Consider the following 18,396-nt stretch of genomic DNA (forward strand, 5'->3'; position numbering starts at 1 on the left):
CTCCCAAGCTTCTCGTTTTATTCACTAGCCTCCTGTGTGGGGCCGTATCAAAAGCTTTGCTAAAATCCAAGTAGATGACATCGAGCGCTCTTCCTCGATCCAATTCCTTAGTCACCCAATCAAAAAAGTCTATCAGATTCGTCTGACAGGACCTTCCCTTGGTGAAACCATGCTGCCTCTGGTCCAGCAATTCTGCTGCTTGTAGACAGTTCATTATTCTTTCCTTCAGTAGCGACTCCAATACTTTTCTTACCACCGAGGTGAGGCTAACCGGCCTGTAGTTTCCAGCCTCCTCTGCTCCCACTCTTGTGAAGAGGGACCACCGCCGCTCTTCTCCAATCACTCAGCACCACTCCTGTTTCCAGGGATCTATTGAACAGGTCACTCAGTGGAGCCGCCAGCATATCTCTGAGCTCTTTCATTATCCTGGGATGAACCTCATCAGGACCCATGGCTTTGTCCACTTTCAGTTTTCCTAGCTCTTCCCATACATTCTCTTCGTAAATGGAGTTTCATCCATTCCACTCCCCTGCAATTTCTTGTTAACTAGCATCAGTCCTTCTCCGGGGTCTTCTTTAGTGAACACTGAACTGAAGTATTCGTTTAATATTCCTGCCATTTCTTCATCTATCTCCACCCATTGATCCTTTTCACTTTTCAATTTCACTATTCCACTTTGGACTTTTCTCCTTTCATGATGTATCTGAAAAATGATTTGTCACCTAGTTTTACCTCTTTGGCAATCCTTTCATCCGCTTGAATTTTCGCTTTCTTGATTATTTTTCCTTCGTCTCCCTCAGTTTTATCAGATATTCTTTCATGTGATCACCCCTTTGGGATCTTTTATATTTCTTAAACGCTGTTCTTTTAAATTTTATTTTATCAGCCACCTCCCTTTCATTCTTTTCTTGCTTTTCTTTACTTTTCTAACATATATATTATTTGCTTCCATAATTGCTCCTTTTAGTTTGGCCCACTGTTATTCCACATCTCTCGTTTTCTCCCTTCCTTCTAGTTCTTCCTCCGGGTACTTCCCCATTTCAACAAAGTCCATGTTTTTGAAACACAAAACCCTGGTCTTTGTGTGACTTCTCCGTATCGTATTAGTGATATGAAACCATACCGTTTGATGATCACTGGTGCTGAGGTGGGCACTCACCTGGACATTAGAGACATTGGGGCAGATTTTAAAACATATGCGCGGGTGTAGATTTGTTCGCGCAACCCGACGCGAACAGATCTACGCCTGATTTTATAAAATGCGCACGCTGCCGCATGCATGTTATAAAATCCAGGCTTGGCGCGCACAAGCGGGTGCACACATGTGCAACTTGCACACGCCAAGCCCGAGGGGAGCCCCGATGGCTTTCCCCATTCCCTCCAAGGCCGCTCCGAAATCGGAGCGGCCTTGGAGGGAACTTTTTTTCCGGCCCCCCCCCCCACCTTCCCCTCCCTTCCTCTATCTAACCCACCCCCCAGCCCTACCTAAATCCCCCCTACCTTATTTCATTTCTTACACCTGCCAAAGGCAGGCGTATCTTGCGTGCGCTGGCCAGCTGCCGGCGCGCAACCCTCCGGCACGGCCAGAACGGAGGAGGGCTCAGGACATGCCCCCAGACCGCCGTCATGCACCCCGGACCCACCCCTGGACCGCCCCCTGACCCTGGACACGCCCCGGACATACCCCCGGGCATTGGCCCCGCTCATGGCCCCACCCCGGACTGCCCCTTTATCTAAGCCCTGGGACATACGCATGTCCCAGAGCTTGCGCGCACCGCCGAGCCTATACAAAATAGGCTCGGCGCACGCAGAGGTAGGTTTTTGGGGGTTACGCGCGTATCTTACGTGCATAAACCTTTGAAAATCTACCCTATTATCTCCATTAGTGACATTAAATCGAGTATAGCTCCCTCCCTCATAGGCTCCATTACCATTTGTTTGAACAGAGCCACTTGCAGGGCATCCACCATCTCTCTACTACTGTTAGATTCCGCAGAAGGGATTCTCCACTTTACATCCGGTAGATTAAAATCTCCAACAATCACCACTTCTCCCTTCTTACTCATCTTTTGGATGTCTTCAATCAGATCTCTGTCTAATACTTCCATTTGATTTGGAGGCTTGTAAACCAAGCCAATAAAACAGATGTCACATCATCTTTTTTTAGGACGGCCATAAAGCTTCTTCTTTGCCCCATCTTCCCTGCAGCTCAGATGCTTGAATATTGTTTTTGACATAAAGAGCCACTCCTCCCTCTTTTCTGTCCTCTCTGTCCTTTCTTAATAAGTTATATCCCGGTATGGTAGTATCCCAATCATGTGAATCCGTGAACCACGTCTCCGTGTCTACAACAATGTCCAAGTCTGCCTCCACCATTAGGGCTTGCAGGTCTGGGATTTTATTGCCAAAACTACGAGCATTTGTGCACATAGCTTTCCAGCTGTTCTGGTACAGGTTAATGCTTTTCTTGGACTCTCTGTCGGGCCGATTCAGTAAAAACGCGGGAGAGCGGACGAACACCTGCTCTCCCGGCGAGCACACCGGCCACTCGCCGGTGCGCGCAATTCAGTATGTAAATTAAGTGGTTCAGTAGAAACAGGCAAAAGGAGGCGTTGGGGACAATAGCGCGTCCCTAGTGCCTCCTATTGACCCGGAGTGGCGGCTGTCAGCGGTTTTGACAGCCGACGCTCAATTTTGCCGGCGTTGGTTCTCAAGCCCGCTGACAGCCACGGGCTCGGAAACCGGACACCAGCAAAATTGAGCGTCCGGTTTTTGGCCCGACAGCCGCCGGCCCAATTTAAATTTTTTTTTCTTTTACTTTTTACACCCTTCGGGACCTCCGACTTAATATCACTATGATATTAAGTCGGTGGGTGCACAGAAAAGCAGTTTTTACTGCTTTTCTGTGCACTTTCCCGGTGCCAGCAGAAACTAGCGCCTGTGAGGGCGCTGTTAGGGAGTCAGTTGGACCGTTAGATGATCGAGGGGTTAAAGGGGCACTTAGAGAAGATAAGGCCATCGTGGAAAGATTAAATGATTTCTTTGCTTCGGTGTTTACTGAAGAGGATGTTGGGGAGGTACCCGTAATGGAGAAGGTTTTCATGGGTAATGATTCAGATGGACTGAATCAAATCACGGTGAACCTAGAAGATGTGATAGGCCTGATTGACAAACTGAAGAGTACTAAATCACCCGGATCAGATGGTATACACCCCAGAGTTCTGAAGGAACTAAAAAATGAAATTTCAGACCTATTAGTAAAAATTTGTAACTTATCATTAAAATCATCCATTGTACCTGAAGAATGGAGGATAGCAAATGTAACCCCAATATTTAAAAAGGGCTCCAGGGGCGATCCGGGAAACTACAGACCGGTTAGCCTGACTTCAGTGCCAGGAAAAATAGTGGAAAGTGTTCTAAACATCAAAATCACAGAACATATAGAAAGACATGGTTTAATGGAACAAAGTCAGCATGGCTTTACCCAGGGCAAGTCTTGCCTCACAAATCTGCTTCACTTTTTTGAAGGAGTTAATAAACATGTGGATAAAGGTGAACCGGTAGATATAGTATACTTGGATTTTCAGAAGGCGTTTGACAAAGTTCCTCATGAGAGGCTTCTAGGAAAAGTAAAAAGTATTGGGATAGGTGGCGATGTCCTTTCGTGGATTGCAAACTGGCTAAAAGACAGGAAACAGAGAGTAGGATTAATTGGACAATTTTCTCAGTGGAAGGGAGTGGACAGTGGAGTGCCTCAGGGATCTGTATTGGGACCCTTACTTTTCAATATATTTATAAATGATCTGGAAAGAAATACGACGAGTGAGATAATCAAATTTGCAGATGACACAAAATTGTTCATAGTAGTTAAATCACAAGCAGATTGTGATAAATTGCAGGAAGACCTTGTGAGACTGGAAAATTGGGCATCCACATGGCAGATGAAATTTAATGTGGATAAGTGCAAGGTGATGCATATAGGGAAAAATAACCCATGCTATAATTACACAATGTTGGGTTCCATATTAGGTGCTACAACCCAAGAAAGAGATCTAGGTGTCATAGTGGATAACACATTGAAATCGTCAGTTCAGTGTGCTGCGGCCGTCAAAAAAGCAAACAGAATGTTGGGAATTATTAGAAAGGGAATGGTGAATAAAATGGAAAATGTCACAATGCCTCTGTATCGCTTCATGGTGAGACCACACCTTGAATACTGTGTACAATTCTGGTCGCCGCATCTCAAAAAAAAGATATAATTGCAACGGAGAAGGTACAGAGAAGGGCTACCAAAATGATAAGGGGAATGGAACAACTCCCCTATGAGGAAAGACTAAAGAGATTAGGACTTTTCAGCTTGGAGAAGAGACGACTGAGGGGGGATATGATAGAGGTGTTTAAAATTATGAGAGGTCTAGAACGGGTAGATGTGAATCGGTTATTTACTCTTTCGGATAGTAGAAAGACTAGGGGGCACTCCATGAAGTTAGCATGGGGCACATTTAAAACTAATCGGAGAAAGTTCTTTTTTACTCAACGCACAATTAAACTCTGGAATTTGTTGCCAGAGAATGTGGTTAGTGCAGTTAGTATAGCTGTGTTTAAAAAAGGATTGGATAAGTTCTTGGAGGAGAAGTCCATTACCTGCTATTAAGTTCACCTAGAGAATAGCCACTGCCATTAGCAATGGTAACATGGAATAGACCTTTGGGTAGGCACTAATTTCTTAGAGTAAAATGTGCAGCTTGGCCCTTTGTACGATCCAAGATGGCTGCACCTCGCAGCTAGCAGCGGAGCGGGTCCTGACTGCAAGTGAAAAAGTTTTTGCTGTTTGAACTATAATGCCTCCCGAAAGGAAAGGGAAAATTAGGGTTTACCCTTCTACACCCTTACCTTCAACTTCTACAGCAGTGCAGCAGGAAATTATCCGTTTCCTAACCTCATCAGTTTTGGAAACGCCAGGCGTCAAGGAGCCCTTGGGGCATGAGACCGAGAGAGCGGTCTCAACCCCGGAGGAGACTACACTGAGCCCAGATCTGAGGCCAGCCCCGACGCAAAGGACAGGGTCGCAGTTTCAACCCGGAGTAGTGAGCGAGGGAACCTCTTCCGGGTTAGACGCAGAGTCACCATCTTTCACCGCTGCCGTCCAGGCTTTACCAGCTACAGCGGCAACATCGGACGAGAAGCTCAACACGGAGATACTCAGAGCCGGCTATGAAGAAGGGGCAACAGGGGTAAGTCATGGGAGTAACGTCCTGCAGCTACAAGTGAATACCCCTGAAATTAAGCCCCTAAGGATTCCAGAGCGCCCTGAAGTCGTCACCATGGCCGCATTATGGGACCTGATGGTGGGGGTAGCCACTACGGTAAATAACTTAAGTATAAAAGTTGAGAGTTTGGTGTCTCAAAACGCCTTTACCTCTCAAGATTTTCAAAGGAAAGTTGATTTGATGTCAGTTAAAGTGGATTCGCTGGAAGAAAAGGAGTGTGAAAATTTGAAATGTAAAGTTGCTGTTGTCAAAGATAAAGAATTTCTCACTAGAAGAGTGGAAGCACTTTAAAACGCTTCTAGACATTTAAATCTGAGAATTTTAAATTTCCCCGCGTTCTAGGTGAAACTCTGTATGTTTCCTTGAAACGATATCTTCAAGAAGTTCTGGGTTTTGAAAAGACTAATTTACCTGTTATAAACAAGTGCTATTTCCTTAAAGCTTCCACAAATACAAATAGAATTAATTTGCAAGAAAATTTGACCGAAATACTAGAAAGTTCATCACTAGAAGTGTTTGATAGAGGCACTTTATTAGTTTCCTGTATATCTCTGATGGATGTTCAATCTATAATGAAAAGTTATTTTAGAAAGTTTCCGACTTTATTTTTTGCTGAAAATGTAAAATTTTTCCTGACCTTTCTTCTATAAACCAGGAGAAGCGCAGGGCTTTTTTAACTCTGCGCCAAGAAACTATTTTGTTGGGCTATTCCTTTAAATTAAAATTCCCTTGCAAATGTGTTATAAAGAAAGGTTCAGAAGTAAATATTTTCTTTATTGCTGAACAATTGAAAACTTTCCTGCAATTAAAAACTCCCACAACTTCATCTCCCATAGATGTATAAAAATTAAGATAACTGTATGAAGAAGTGCAGTCAATTATCTAAAATGTTGGTAATTGTTTACTCATAAGTATCTCTCCAAGTATTGGATCGGTAAATATATTATATTGATTTATGGATTAATAAAGTAAGGTAAATTGAAAATATTAAACGATGGTAATGTATTGATAAAGGAAAAAAAAAAGTTTTCTTTCCTTCTTTATGAAGTTTTCTGTATTTGCAAAAATTTGGTTTTTTGTAATGTTTAAAAATGATAAATAAAGAATTAAAAAAAAAAATGTGCAGCTTGGCTGCACATTTTACTTACTGTATCCCCCGCGCATACCTACTAGGGCCATCAACATGCATTTGCATGTTGAGGGCGCTATTAGGTGCCGCGGGTTGGACGTGCATTTTCCGCCCCTTACTGAATAAGGGGGTAAGGGAAAACGCGCGTCCAAGAGCAGGCTAACAGTGTGCTTCGTCGGAGCGCACTGTACTGTATCGGCCTGTGTGTGACTTATTTAGCTGACTTTCATTCTCTCAATAACAGCAACACAAACTCCCTCTAATACCAGGAGCAATAGTCCTACTTATAAAAAGACAGAAGTTTACCACCAAGGTATGTTCTATTGAGAAAACACAACAAATAAGGTGAGGTATTTTACTAGCAATGCTAGTTAAATTTCTCACCTCAGTAACAAACACAGAACTGACCTTCACCAAGTACAGAAAGACCACGAATTACAAATATGGAGACAGAAACTGGAATGGAAGTCCAAAAAAGCCACCCTGCATGCAGTAGAAAACTGGAGAAATGGAAACAGAAATATAGCACCTAACATAGTACCAGGATCTGCAATAATGCTCACAAACTAATCTGCACAAAGTTACACCAGCATTATGGCATGCATTCAAATGGTAACAACCCTACCTATAAAAAGGCAACACTACTACCGTAATATTAAACCAGGCTCTGAACACTAATACACCTCCAATTAGGAAAACAGAACAAGCTAAACTGCTATAGATCCCCACACAGAAATAATTGTAAAACTATACTAATAAATGTTTCAAAACAGCTGATGAACAGAATAACATCTAACAATTAGAAACAATTAAAAACTTAAAAATTAATAAAAATTCTCCAGTCACCAATAAAATATTTCAAAACAGCAGACACATCACATAATACCCAATAATTAAAATGGTAGTCCATCGAGATAAATTAACTTAAAAAGTGAACGCTGATTGGCTGCTGACATCCTTATCTCACCTTATCAATCAGTTTGATTGATCGTGTACCCATAGACTACCGGCATCAGTTTGAGGAAGCCTTTGAACAGTAAGGATGTTTAAAGTTTTATACTCTGGGGAGGCCTCCCAGCTTCACCCTTATGGAGTTTCAGTTAGAAGTGATGCCTCATCATGCACTCCCTGCCAGAGGGTCCTTCTCCTACTAATTTACAGAAGAGAGAGATTTTTATGCTCGATTCCCTTTCGGGGTGAAAGGGCTCTCACCAGAGGACCTGTGAGCCCTGGGGGAGGGGGGGGGGGGGCAAGTACCAGTGAAGGTCCTGCTGTGAGAGACATGGAGGCTGATGTAATAAGGCACACTGAAGCTGCTGTGGGTCTTATTACATCGGCTCCAGTGAAGGCAGAAGATGTATCCAGTTTAAACTTTAGAAGTATTTTTTGGACATGAACAGAGTGGGGAGGTTTTTGAATCCCCCCTCACCACTGGGATTGCAATGTTGAGAACTAGCCTGATCCCACTTGACTATTCCCCCCCAAGAAGTCCACCCAGAAATATAAACTAATCAAGATTGGAAGAACAAGATCGGAAGACCCCCAACCGGATCTCCGTACTATGGGACCAGGTTGGACTGAGTGTCCAAGGAGAAGATGACCCCTCCACTAGGATTCCTGGATAGCCACTGGGTGAGCTTTGCGCAGTAAATATCACCATGGGGCTCTTCCCAGGTGCCTGAATATAAGGACACCTGTCTACCTAGAACTACACTTGTTCCAGGCTTTAATTTATGATTACAAATCCGTAAACTCTTATTTTCATACCCAGATCCTGGTCCTGTGTAATTTATTACAGCCTCTCACCTCATGAGATACACCTATAGTCCATACACACACTGGGAACAGCATAACATCGTCTAGACCACAAACAAGAGCTTACTCCCATAAAAAGAATCCCCCCAGAGATTAGGAGTTAAACATGGGATAGAATATGCTAGCCGGAGCAACCCCTGAAGAGAAATACATTAGTTTGTGTGCCCTTGGGATTAAAACCTCACTAAAGGTTACACTAGTAAAAAGGTTTAGCTATGGAAGGAAAGCAGAAAGTTGCATATGAAAACCAATTGCCATCTACTGCAAGTAAAAGACCTGAAAAAACATCTAGAAAAGCCAAAATGGATCTGACACAGATCTGAATGCTTCTTGTTGAGAGAGGCCATTATACAAAGCTTGATGTTTGAACAGCTGACATCATTGCCTACTGAATGGTTAATGCAAACAGCTACACTTTAACATTTTCATAGATAGTAGTGCACAGCTTTTCATAAAATTGAGTCCTGTGGTCATGCAGTTGCAACTACCTATGCAGCCTCTATGAAGAGGAAGAGACAAAATGTGTTCGCACTGTGCCTCATATTGCAGTTCTGCCCCAACAGAACACCGGCATGCATACTAAAGCCTCTTCATTCAGTGACTGCAGGAAGTTGCAGAAAATTGTGTACACTGAGCAGTTCTGATCCCTTTCCCACTGATTCTTAGATTTTGGATCCATTTGAAATTTTTGCCTATGCAGGCTGCACATGGCTGATTATGGATATTCATGTGTGCATACATCTCTGCACAGGAAAAACATTTCTGTGTAACCAAGCCTACTTCCCCCATCAAGTGCCTTACAAACATCAGCACCTGAAATAGCTAGATCACATTCAGGCTGATACAGTACAGTGCGTTCCGGTGGAGCGCATTGTTATCCCACGTTTGGATGCGTGTTTTCGACGCGCTAGCTTTACCCCTTATTCAGTAAGGGGTAATAGCACGTTGAAAACGCACGTCCAACCCCCCCGAAACTAATAGCGCCCGCAACATGCAAATGCATGTTGATGTCCCTATTAGTTATTCCCGCACATTTTACTTTCAGAAATTAGTGCCTACCCAAAGGTAGGTGTTAATTTCTGCCGGCACCAGGAAAGTGCTCTCCCGCGATTTTTACTGTATCGGCCTGATACTATATAAATCACATACTGCAAAACTCCAATTTCACATAGCTCCATTAACAGGAGGATGGTTTTCTTAATATATTTAAGTCAGTCATGGATTTAGCCAAAAGGACTATTAATAGTTTTTGCACCTGCAGATCTGCTTTTCAAACATCAAAAAACACGATCAATATACTTGTCCAGATAAATTTGCAATATAACTGTGTAAATGCCAAAATTGTCTTAAGAGGTGTGTATCCAGAGGAACCCACAGGGAAGGAACCCGTTCTCCTGCTCCTTCCCTGTGCTCGTCGTGCTCTTTTCAGATCTTGCATGGCTAGCACTTCCTTTATGCTGATCTCATTGATCATGAGATCAGCACAGAATACGTGCTAGCACAGAGTACGACTAGCACAAAGAAGGATCAGAAGAACAGGATCCTCCCCAGTGGGTTCCTCTTCTTTCTTTGGCTGCCGGTGGGATGGGGTCCATCGGTAGCCTCATGGGCTACCTCCTCTTCTCATCCACCGGTGTAATGGGGTCAACCTATGGCTTTGCATCCCTTCTCTTCCTTATGACTGTTGATGGGATGGGGGTCTACCGGCAGCCTCGTGTGCCTCCTCTTCTCAACCGCTGGCCCCTCCCCCTCCTGGGGAGGATGCCCTGTGCAATTGCATAGAGTGCACATATGGTAGTGCAGGGCCTGTTTACACCCTCATCTACCTTCCTCTGCCTCTCATCCTCTCATGAACCCTAGCTCCCTTCCTTTTTATGCTTTCCCTCCATGGCCCCTTTCTTCTCTCTCTTGCCCCCTACTGAGCCTTCTGTTGCTCCTCTTTCACTGCCTTCTCCCACCTTCATAACACCCAGCTTCCTTTTCACTGACTCTCAAACTCTCTTCAGTACTCCAGGTCATTCACATCCTTACTCATACCTTCCCTAGCTCATCTAATACACCCCCACTCAACCCCCACCCCCCCCAATTGCCAAGTTCCTACTATCTGCCACAAATCACTGCTCAGTCTCTGTGCCCCTGCTCTCTGCATCTCCAAGTTTCTGCTCTGCTATCTCAGATTCCCTGCCCTCCCAAGTCACCACTGATCCCCAAGTCCCTGCTCTTAAACCCTAGTTACCAAGTCCCCATTCTTCCCCACTCTCCCATTCCCTGTTCTTCTCCTGCTCTCCCACCACTCAGTACTTGAGTCCCCGTTCTACACATACTTTCTTCCCACTCCTGGTTCTTCACCTGTTCTCTTCCCCCAGTCCCCAAGTGACAGCCCTGTTTTTCCCCTGACCTGCTCCTACAGTTCTCATTCTTCACCTGTTTTTTCCCAGTCCCTGTTCTCCCCCTGCCCTTCCACTCTCAGTTCCAGGTGTTCCACTGACTTCTCCCCATTCTTTTCCAGCTCTCCCACTCCTAATGCCCCAGTCCCCACCTTATCTCGCCCCGCATCCCCATTCTGCCTTTGTTATAAACATTCCCCCTTTCCCTGCTGGATCTAGCTAAGACTGGGGTGGGAAAGAGGGTGCACATGCTCCTCTTACCCTGCCAGCCCCCACATTGGATCAATCATTTATGCTGAGGGCTGGTAGCACCCTTGAGCAGTAGCATATGTGGCTGAAGCTATAGGCTAGCTACAGTTCTGCCAGTAATCAAAGCATTTATTTAATGGTGTCAGCACAACGTAGGAAAAATAAAGTGGCAGAGTTGGTGAAAGCCATGCACAAGAAATGACGAATATAATTTTAAATACCAGAAATCTGTGAACAGCTGTGTGCAGCTAGGAAGGGGATGGAGTTCCTCTAGAAATTAAATTAATATAAGCACATCTATTTACACTGTTGCTCGAACAATTCATAATCTCTAAGGTGATAAAATTTCCAGAGAGGGAACCATGTTAGTCTGCAGTAAACAAAAATAGCAGAGGTTGGTGGCACCTTATAGACCAACAGTTTTATTGAGGCAGAAGTTTTGATGGACATCTGCATCTGACACAGGGAACTCGTTCTCAAAACCTTCTGCCTCAATAAATCCGTTGATTTATAATGTTCCATCAAGCACATAGAAAGGATTCTAGCTCCACCCTGGCAAGATTCACACTAACAACCTCGTCATTAAACAAATTAATTGTGAATCCCCAGTAAGAGGCTGCCGATTCACTCCAAGCAAGGGAAAACACTAGACCATATAGAAAACGGAAAAATACAGGTACAGACAAAAATACTCTGGCCCCTTCTTACAATAAAGCTCATTATAAAAATCCCTTGGTTAAACCAATCTGAAGTCCTCTCTCACTAAAGTAATTTTTGCACTGTGATCTTTACAGTCAGCAAATTCTACTATAAGAAATTCTCTTCATAACACACTACTTACTTAGCTCCCAGCCTAGTTCTACAAGGCTGGGAAAACAGTTTGTATGTGATCACTGAATTGTGCAGATCCCAGACAAAGCAGGGGCTAGTTAAGCACAGGAGTGCAGTGCTGGCTTCAGGTGTGTTCCCTGCTCTTCTCTCCGCAAACAGCTATTTAAAGCGTATAATTAAAATGTACTTATAAGACAGCTCAAATTAGAGATTGAAAATTAAGTTACTGCCTTGTGAGTTGTGGTCTCAGTTTAACAATATTTAAATTAAGATGAATCTTTTGGTTTGATAATATAGTATTTAAGAATAATTTCAACATGCCACCCTGCTCTGGTCACCTTACATTAAACAAACATTCTAAAGCAGTCAACACAAAACTCATTGGAAAATGAATCAGAAGTAAACAAAATTAATACCATTAAGCAAAAAAATGATATTTATTAGTGTCACCTTCAGTAATGGTTGTAATTTTCTTGACATTTAGAAAAATTTAAAACAGTATTTACTGTGAAATAGTTTTAAATATTAAAACTGAATGAATAATATACTTACACTTATCTGCGCACATTTCAAGAGATCCTTCAGCAGGGAGGAGATCTGCTCCAGTATCAGACGTTTCCAGCTACTCGCTGGCTAGGGGAATGAGGTTCCCTATAGACAGGTATGCAGGCAGATCTTTTGATCACCTGACACTCTCTCAAGTCTCAGCTGGTAGGTGTGTGTTACATAAACAAATAATTACTGATCCAGACATCCATACAAAGTGAGAAGGAGCAGCAATACTTTGAAATAAATTTCATTATAATACAACTGTTGAGTTGGGGACCGCTAGGAGAGTGATCCCAGTTGAGGGGTTTGTGTGCCCTTGGGCCTCGGCACGATCCCAAAAGAATCCAAGACAGCACCGAGGGTTGGCGAGTCGTGTCCAAGCATGGATGAAGACAAAGTCTAACCCTCTGCCGGACCTGCATACTTCTGGAAGCCAATAACACTATGTTGGTTAGTGAACAGTCCTCTGACCGTTCCCAGCCCTTTCGGACCTGCCGCTGGATATTGGCAAGAAGTAGCAGGCCGGACTGAGGATGACACAGAAGATTCAAGACATGGGCGAGAAGACTCTGGATGTGGACGAGGAGCTTGGAAGACTCTAGACGAGACGAGGAGCTGGGAAAGTTCAGACAGTGGCACTGTCTCTCAGGGCGCCCTACTCAGCCCACCAATACGGGCGGACCCAGTGGGCTGGTCACGGACCACCCTGTCCCTGTAGCGCACCCTACACAACCTGAAGAGGCTGGTCACGGACCACACAGAGAACGGGACTAGCGCAGGAAGGGAATCCAGCTGAGACGAGATTTCCCAGCCCACCCCTTCTCTCTCACCTCCTCCAGTCCAGTTGATTCTCTGTCATCCACTCCCTCTCATGCCATCTCCCATTGCCTCCTCCCTCTCAAACCTTCCAGCTTCATCTCCTCCCTCCAACCCTTTTTTTCACATCTCGATTCTTTTTACATCCCTCAGTTGATCTTCTGTCATTCCTTCTCTCTCACTCTCCAGAAGTAATCCCTCCCCACCTTATCCAACACAAAAAAACCCTTTTGCCTCTCATCCCTTTCTTCAAATTGCCCCTCTTCCAAACATCTCACTGGCCAGAGTCAATGGTAAAATTTTTCTTTAGGCTCTGGGCAGAAGGTGGATGATAATGGTGGGAAGAGAGCAGGCTGACAGGGGCAACATGGCAGAAGGTGGATGATAATGGTGGGAAGAGAGCAGGCTGACAGGGGCAACATTTTTCTTGTTTAGATTCAGTGCTTGGTGAGGGGAGGGTGGCAGTGAAAATCTCCACCTCCCCTTTCATGGCTGGTCCCAAGCTGCTGCCACATGCAAATCACATCAGGCCATGCAGCAGCCCTGATCCCTCCTTGCACAGGGCTTCCTGCAATTACAGAAACTCATGCAAGGGCTGTGCCACTGCACAGCCTATGAGTGTGTGCTTATTTACAGGCCCCATGCTGACTTCCATTACTAATGTTGTTGCTGCTGCTGGCACCTAAAGAGGCACTTGTGACCCAAACTGAAGGATGTATGACCCCATTTGGGGTCCCAACCCACAGTTTGGGAAGCCCTGCTTTAGGGTTAGGGGCCAGTTTTGCATGTAGATTGAGATGTGCAAACAGCACAGTACACCTTGTGTTGCAGTTGGATGCTGTTGGAGAAGATAGTGGACCCTTGGGCCGGCCTACCTAGGGAGACAGGGTAGGCCGGGGGGCGGAGCCACAAGCTGGAAGGGTTCCCCCAGGAACCATGGACCCCCCGGGAGGAGCCCGTAGGGTCCCGGGTCCTCGGGACTGGGAGCTGATTACAGAATGTCCAGAGGCTGAGGTGGGCGTAGGCCGGGACCAGAGCAAGCAGAGTGAATAGGAAGTCCAAGGTACCCGGAAGGCAGGGGACCGGCTGCACAGGACCGAGGGCCGGCTGAAAGCAGGGCAGCGGGCGGCTGCAGAGTCTGTAGCAACCAGAGACAAAGGCAGGCAGTGGGTGAAGCGGAGTCAGAAGCAAACCGGAGTCTGAAACAAGCTGTAGGCTGAAGCGGAGTCAGAAGCAAACCGGAGTCAGAGGCTGGCTGCAGGCTGAAGCGGAGTCAGAAGCAAACTGGAGTCAGAGGCAGGCAGCGAGCTGAAGCGGAGTCAGAAGCAAACCGGAGTCAGAGGCAGGCAGCGAGCTGAAGTGGAGTCAGAAGCAAACCGGAGTCAGAAGCAGGCAACGTGGAGATCAACAGGAACGCAACTCGCAGCAACTAAGAAGTTGTGAACCTCGTTGCAAGGCGTTGAGAGAGAGTCTGAACGCCGGTTATATCGGGAATTGGGCATGACGTCAGCAGCGCGGGCGGGGCCGGGCTTCCGGGAGCTGGACGCTCAAGAGGGATGTCCTCGCGCACGCGTGAGGCCGAAGGGAAGCAGGCCCGTAATGGCGGCCGCCACGTGGAGTGAGAGAAGCTCCCGGGGTCCGGAGCGGGCGGAATGCGGTGATCACTGAAGCGGAGGTAGGCGGGCCTGAGCCCTAACAGAAGGGAAGCGGTCGGGACCGCAACACCTTGGTGAAGATTTGACATCATTTCGAGTGAGGAAAGTCTCAAAAAGATGAAATTTCTACTATGTTCTCTCACCCTAGCTTGATAGTGTGTTTGGAAGAGTAACAGGAGTGAGAAGCCATGGCCGGCAGCCATATCCAGCATCACCTGTGCTACAGAGATTTGGTATTGGTCACCCTGGCAGTTTAGATTTCATGAGGTCCATATTCAAAGCATTTAGCTAGATAGCTCAGAAGTTATCTGGCTAAATGTATATTTGAGCTCTTATCCAGCTAGATTCAGCTGGATAATAAGCCGGCTAGAATTTAGCTGGATAAGTTAGGGGCATTTTGGGAGCGTAATTGGGAGGAGGTGAGTTAATTGGATATTATCCAGAAAATACCAATATTCAGAGTTAGCCGGATAACTTGAAGATCCCATGGACCTGTGACAGGGATATTTGAGGTGAGTGTAATTTGGATGACTGTGTCCATGACAAAACCAACAGCCCAAGAGGTTAAGTCTCCTCCCCCCCAGCCAGATGAACCTTGTCATTGTAGCTCTCTACTTTCGGCCAGCAAATCAGCTGGAGGTCCCACTATAGCTTAGTGTAGGCATTCTTATTCCTGGGTTAATGACCATGAATTGAACTTTTGTGGCTATATCAGGTTTTGGTTAAATAGCGATTTGGAAATGAAAACTAACAATTGCCTTCAGTTGTCTTAGTTTTGGCATCGGATACTGAAGAGCTCAGTGCAGCAGAGGGAGTGAAGTCAGATTTGAGCTTTTGTCTCTGCCTTCATCTGTGCGCTGGAGGACATAGTCCCACTTATCTGGACTTGTCTGGTAGGACTAAAGGAAAGGAAATTAACTGTCAACAGGTAAGTTTAATTTCACCACACCGTTGTCACATACTAACCAACTTTTGCTTTTGGTGGTCCACGGGTCTCCCCTGTGAACCGCCGCTCTTACCTCCAGCCCTGAGCCACCGTTGCTGAAGACTTCCTGGGCAACTGCATGGCAAGCCACTGCATTCTGATGGGCCCAGCATGACATGCTGTTACGAGTGCCACCCGCGGCAGACCCGATCTTGGGTCGCCTCCGGTGCCTCTGGCTCTGCCATGGTTCCCAGTGTTGCCAGCCAAGATGTCCCTGCTTGTCAGGTCTCTCCGCGTGGCCTGCGGAGAGATGCCGCCATCGGCGCAGTGCCCCTTCCTAGGTGTGTGTGCATCGCTGATTCTTTTAAAGGGCCCGCGACGGGACTCTGGCCATGGCCCTGGATACTGACGGCAGACACTTCAGCGTATATAAGCTCAGGCCTCGCTCCATAGAGTTGCCTTTGCAACAAGCCTCGTACTCCGAGTACTCGTTGCTGATGGAGAATCGTCTCTACGTTGTGTTCCTGTCTCCTGTGGTTCCCGGTTCCAGTCTTCCTTGTTCCTGCCCTATCTATGTGTTGGACTGACTTTCTGGATTTTGACTCAGCTTTGTTTGACTACTCTTCAGCCTATCTCCAACCCCAGACCTTTGCTATGTTTGACCACCCCTGCCTTCTCCGCGCCCTGACCATTGCCTTGATTGACTACGCCTGCCTTCCCCATGCCCTGACCATTGCCTTGATTGACAACGCCTACCTTCTCCGTGCTCCGACCATTGCCTTGATCGACTACGCTACAGATTACTCCGTATCCAGAGTTCTTCATTACTTGCCACGACCTTCGCTTGCCGCCAGTCTTGACTCCAGCCTGTCAGTGACGCCTCCTCCAGCCTACTTCCTGGATGTGGATTTACAAGGCTTCAGCCTTTCTTTGCTCAGGCAACTCCAGTTACCTCCTGTTCCATTGGTGCCTGAGTTCCTGTACCAAACTCTGTCCAGGGTAGGACTACGCCACTTATTGACTGCTGTCTTTGGGCTGAACCACCTTACTTCACGAACCAACCTCGAGGCCCATCTAAGTCCTGCTGGCCCCGGCACCCAAAGGCTTAACCCGCGGGGAACGAGGGCTGGTATAGGTGAAGCTCCAGTGGCCTCTATCTTCAGCCCACTCCACCTGCCGATCGTGGAGACCCGTAGATCCCTACCTACGGGTTGTGTCAACCCCCTCCAACGCAACAGGTTGCAAAGGCCATGGACTCGGTGGAGCCGAGTCCCTCCAGGCCATCCCAGGCCTGGCCTCTAAGGTACAAAAACAGCAGCAGTTTCTTGAGGCACTGGCCTCTTCCATGGATTGTCTCCATGCCCGGCTTGATGCCATTACAAATAACCCAGTTCCTCTTCCGGCTCCTCCTCATCCACAGCCACCTCCATCGATGCCTCGAGCCTTGTTGGCACTTCCAGTGCCCCCTGCACTTCAATGGTGACTCTAGGCTCTGCAGAGGGTTTATAAACCAATGTTACATGCAATTTGCTCTACAGCCCTGAGTCTTCCAGGACAAGTTAACTAAAGTCATCTTTATCTTTTCCCGCCTTGAAGAGAAGGCACTGGCCTGGGCTTCTACCCTGTGCGAACGCTCGGACGCTTTGCTGAAAGAACTGACTCAATTTGTGGCTGTATTCAGATGAAACTTTGATGATCCTGGGTGACATGCAGTGGCAAGCACCAGCTTACTACACCTTCGACAAGGTCAAAGAAGTCTCTTTGATTATACCATTGAATTTTGGACTTTGGCTACTGGGCTCACTTGGCAGGAAGACTGCCTCCGAGCTATCTACCTGGATGGACTCCCCCCGCAGCTGAAAGATGAGCTGGCTGCATGGGGGCTCCCTTCCCCTTAGGAGGACCTTATAGACTTGGCAGACCGAATTGACCAACGTCTTCAAGAGCGTCACCGGGAGAGTCAGATGCCCAAGAAATCTCCGCGGATTCGCTCCCGTTCACCACCCATTTCAAACCCTGCTTTCGGCAGTGATACCAGAGTAGTGAAGACGGAAGAGCCTATGCAGTTGGGTCGTGGGCGGCTGACACCGGAAGAGCGCTGTTGCGACCATCGCTGCCCGATGTCTTCACTCTGCCCTCTTTACTTCTGTGGTGACTCCCTTCAGGTCTGATGGACGGCTGGCTGCCGTGGCGTCTCCCTGCCATCTCCCTCCAGTGGCCCTGGACCAGCTCGACGCTGCAGATCCGCCATGTTGCCTGAAGCCTAGGGCATGCGCGCGTGTACTCCGAGTTAAGTACCAGCAAGGGCGCGATCCTCAGGGGCATCCCCCTGAGATGACATCATCCGCTTCCGATATTTAAAGGTCTCTGATTTCGCTAACAAACTGAGTTAGCAAGGAATACCCAAGCTATTCTGCCTCCTCGGACTTACCAGAGGTACCCGCTCCTCGGGGGCCTCGCTCTCTCTTTACTTTTCAGGTTACAGACAAGAACCGGTACTCGCTCCTCGAGGGCCCTTGTTCCTGACTATCTGCATTTCTCTTCTGCCTGGAAGCCTATCACTGTCTACAACATTGTGAGTTACCATCGCTCTCTCAGAGCTTTCCCTGGAACCAGGTACTCGCTCCTCGAGGGCCTATCCTTTCCAGCTCTTGAGCTCCCTGAGACCTATATGTGAATGTTTTCATCTAGTTCTGCATACCCTGCCTACTCACTGTCTACAATTTCTCAACAGCTCAGCCATCCAGGGATCGCTGTTCCTGTATTTGAG

At 46.6% G+C, this 18,396-nt stretch overlaps 1 protein-coding gene across 3 annotated transcripts in view; it reads right to left on the reverse strand.

The window, feature by feature from the left end:
- LOC115098082 (histo-blood group ABO system transferase-like) overlaps positions 1-12,334 on the reverse strand; it is a 128,355-nt gene extending 116,021 nt beyond the window's left edge. For 2 of the 3 annotated variants that reach the window (XM_029614392.1, XM_029614391.1), the window contains exon 1: positions 12,234-12,334. In XM_029614392.1, coding sequence (XP_029470252.1) covers positions 12,234-12,249 — 16 coding nt within the window. In that variant the 5' untranslated portion in view covers positions 12,250-12,334. Of the gene's footprint in view, positions 1-11,691; positions 11,812-12,233 lie in introns of those variants that run through there. The other variant, XM_029614393.1, reaches the window with a different exon arrangement.
- Between the last annotated feature and the right edge of the window lie 6,062 nt (positions 12,335-18,396).

Source organism: Rhinatrema bivittatum, chromosome 8 (genome assembly GCF_901001135.1).
Source record: "Rhinatrema bivittatum chromosome 8, aRhiBiv1.1, whole genome shotgun sequence".
Classification (NCBI taxonomy): Eukaryota; Metazoa; Chordata; class Amphibia; order Gymnophiona; family Rhinatrematidae; genus Rhinatrema; species Rhinatrema bivittatum.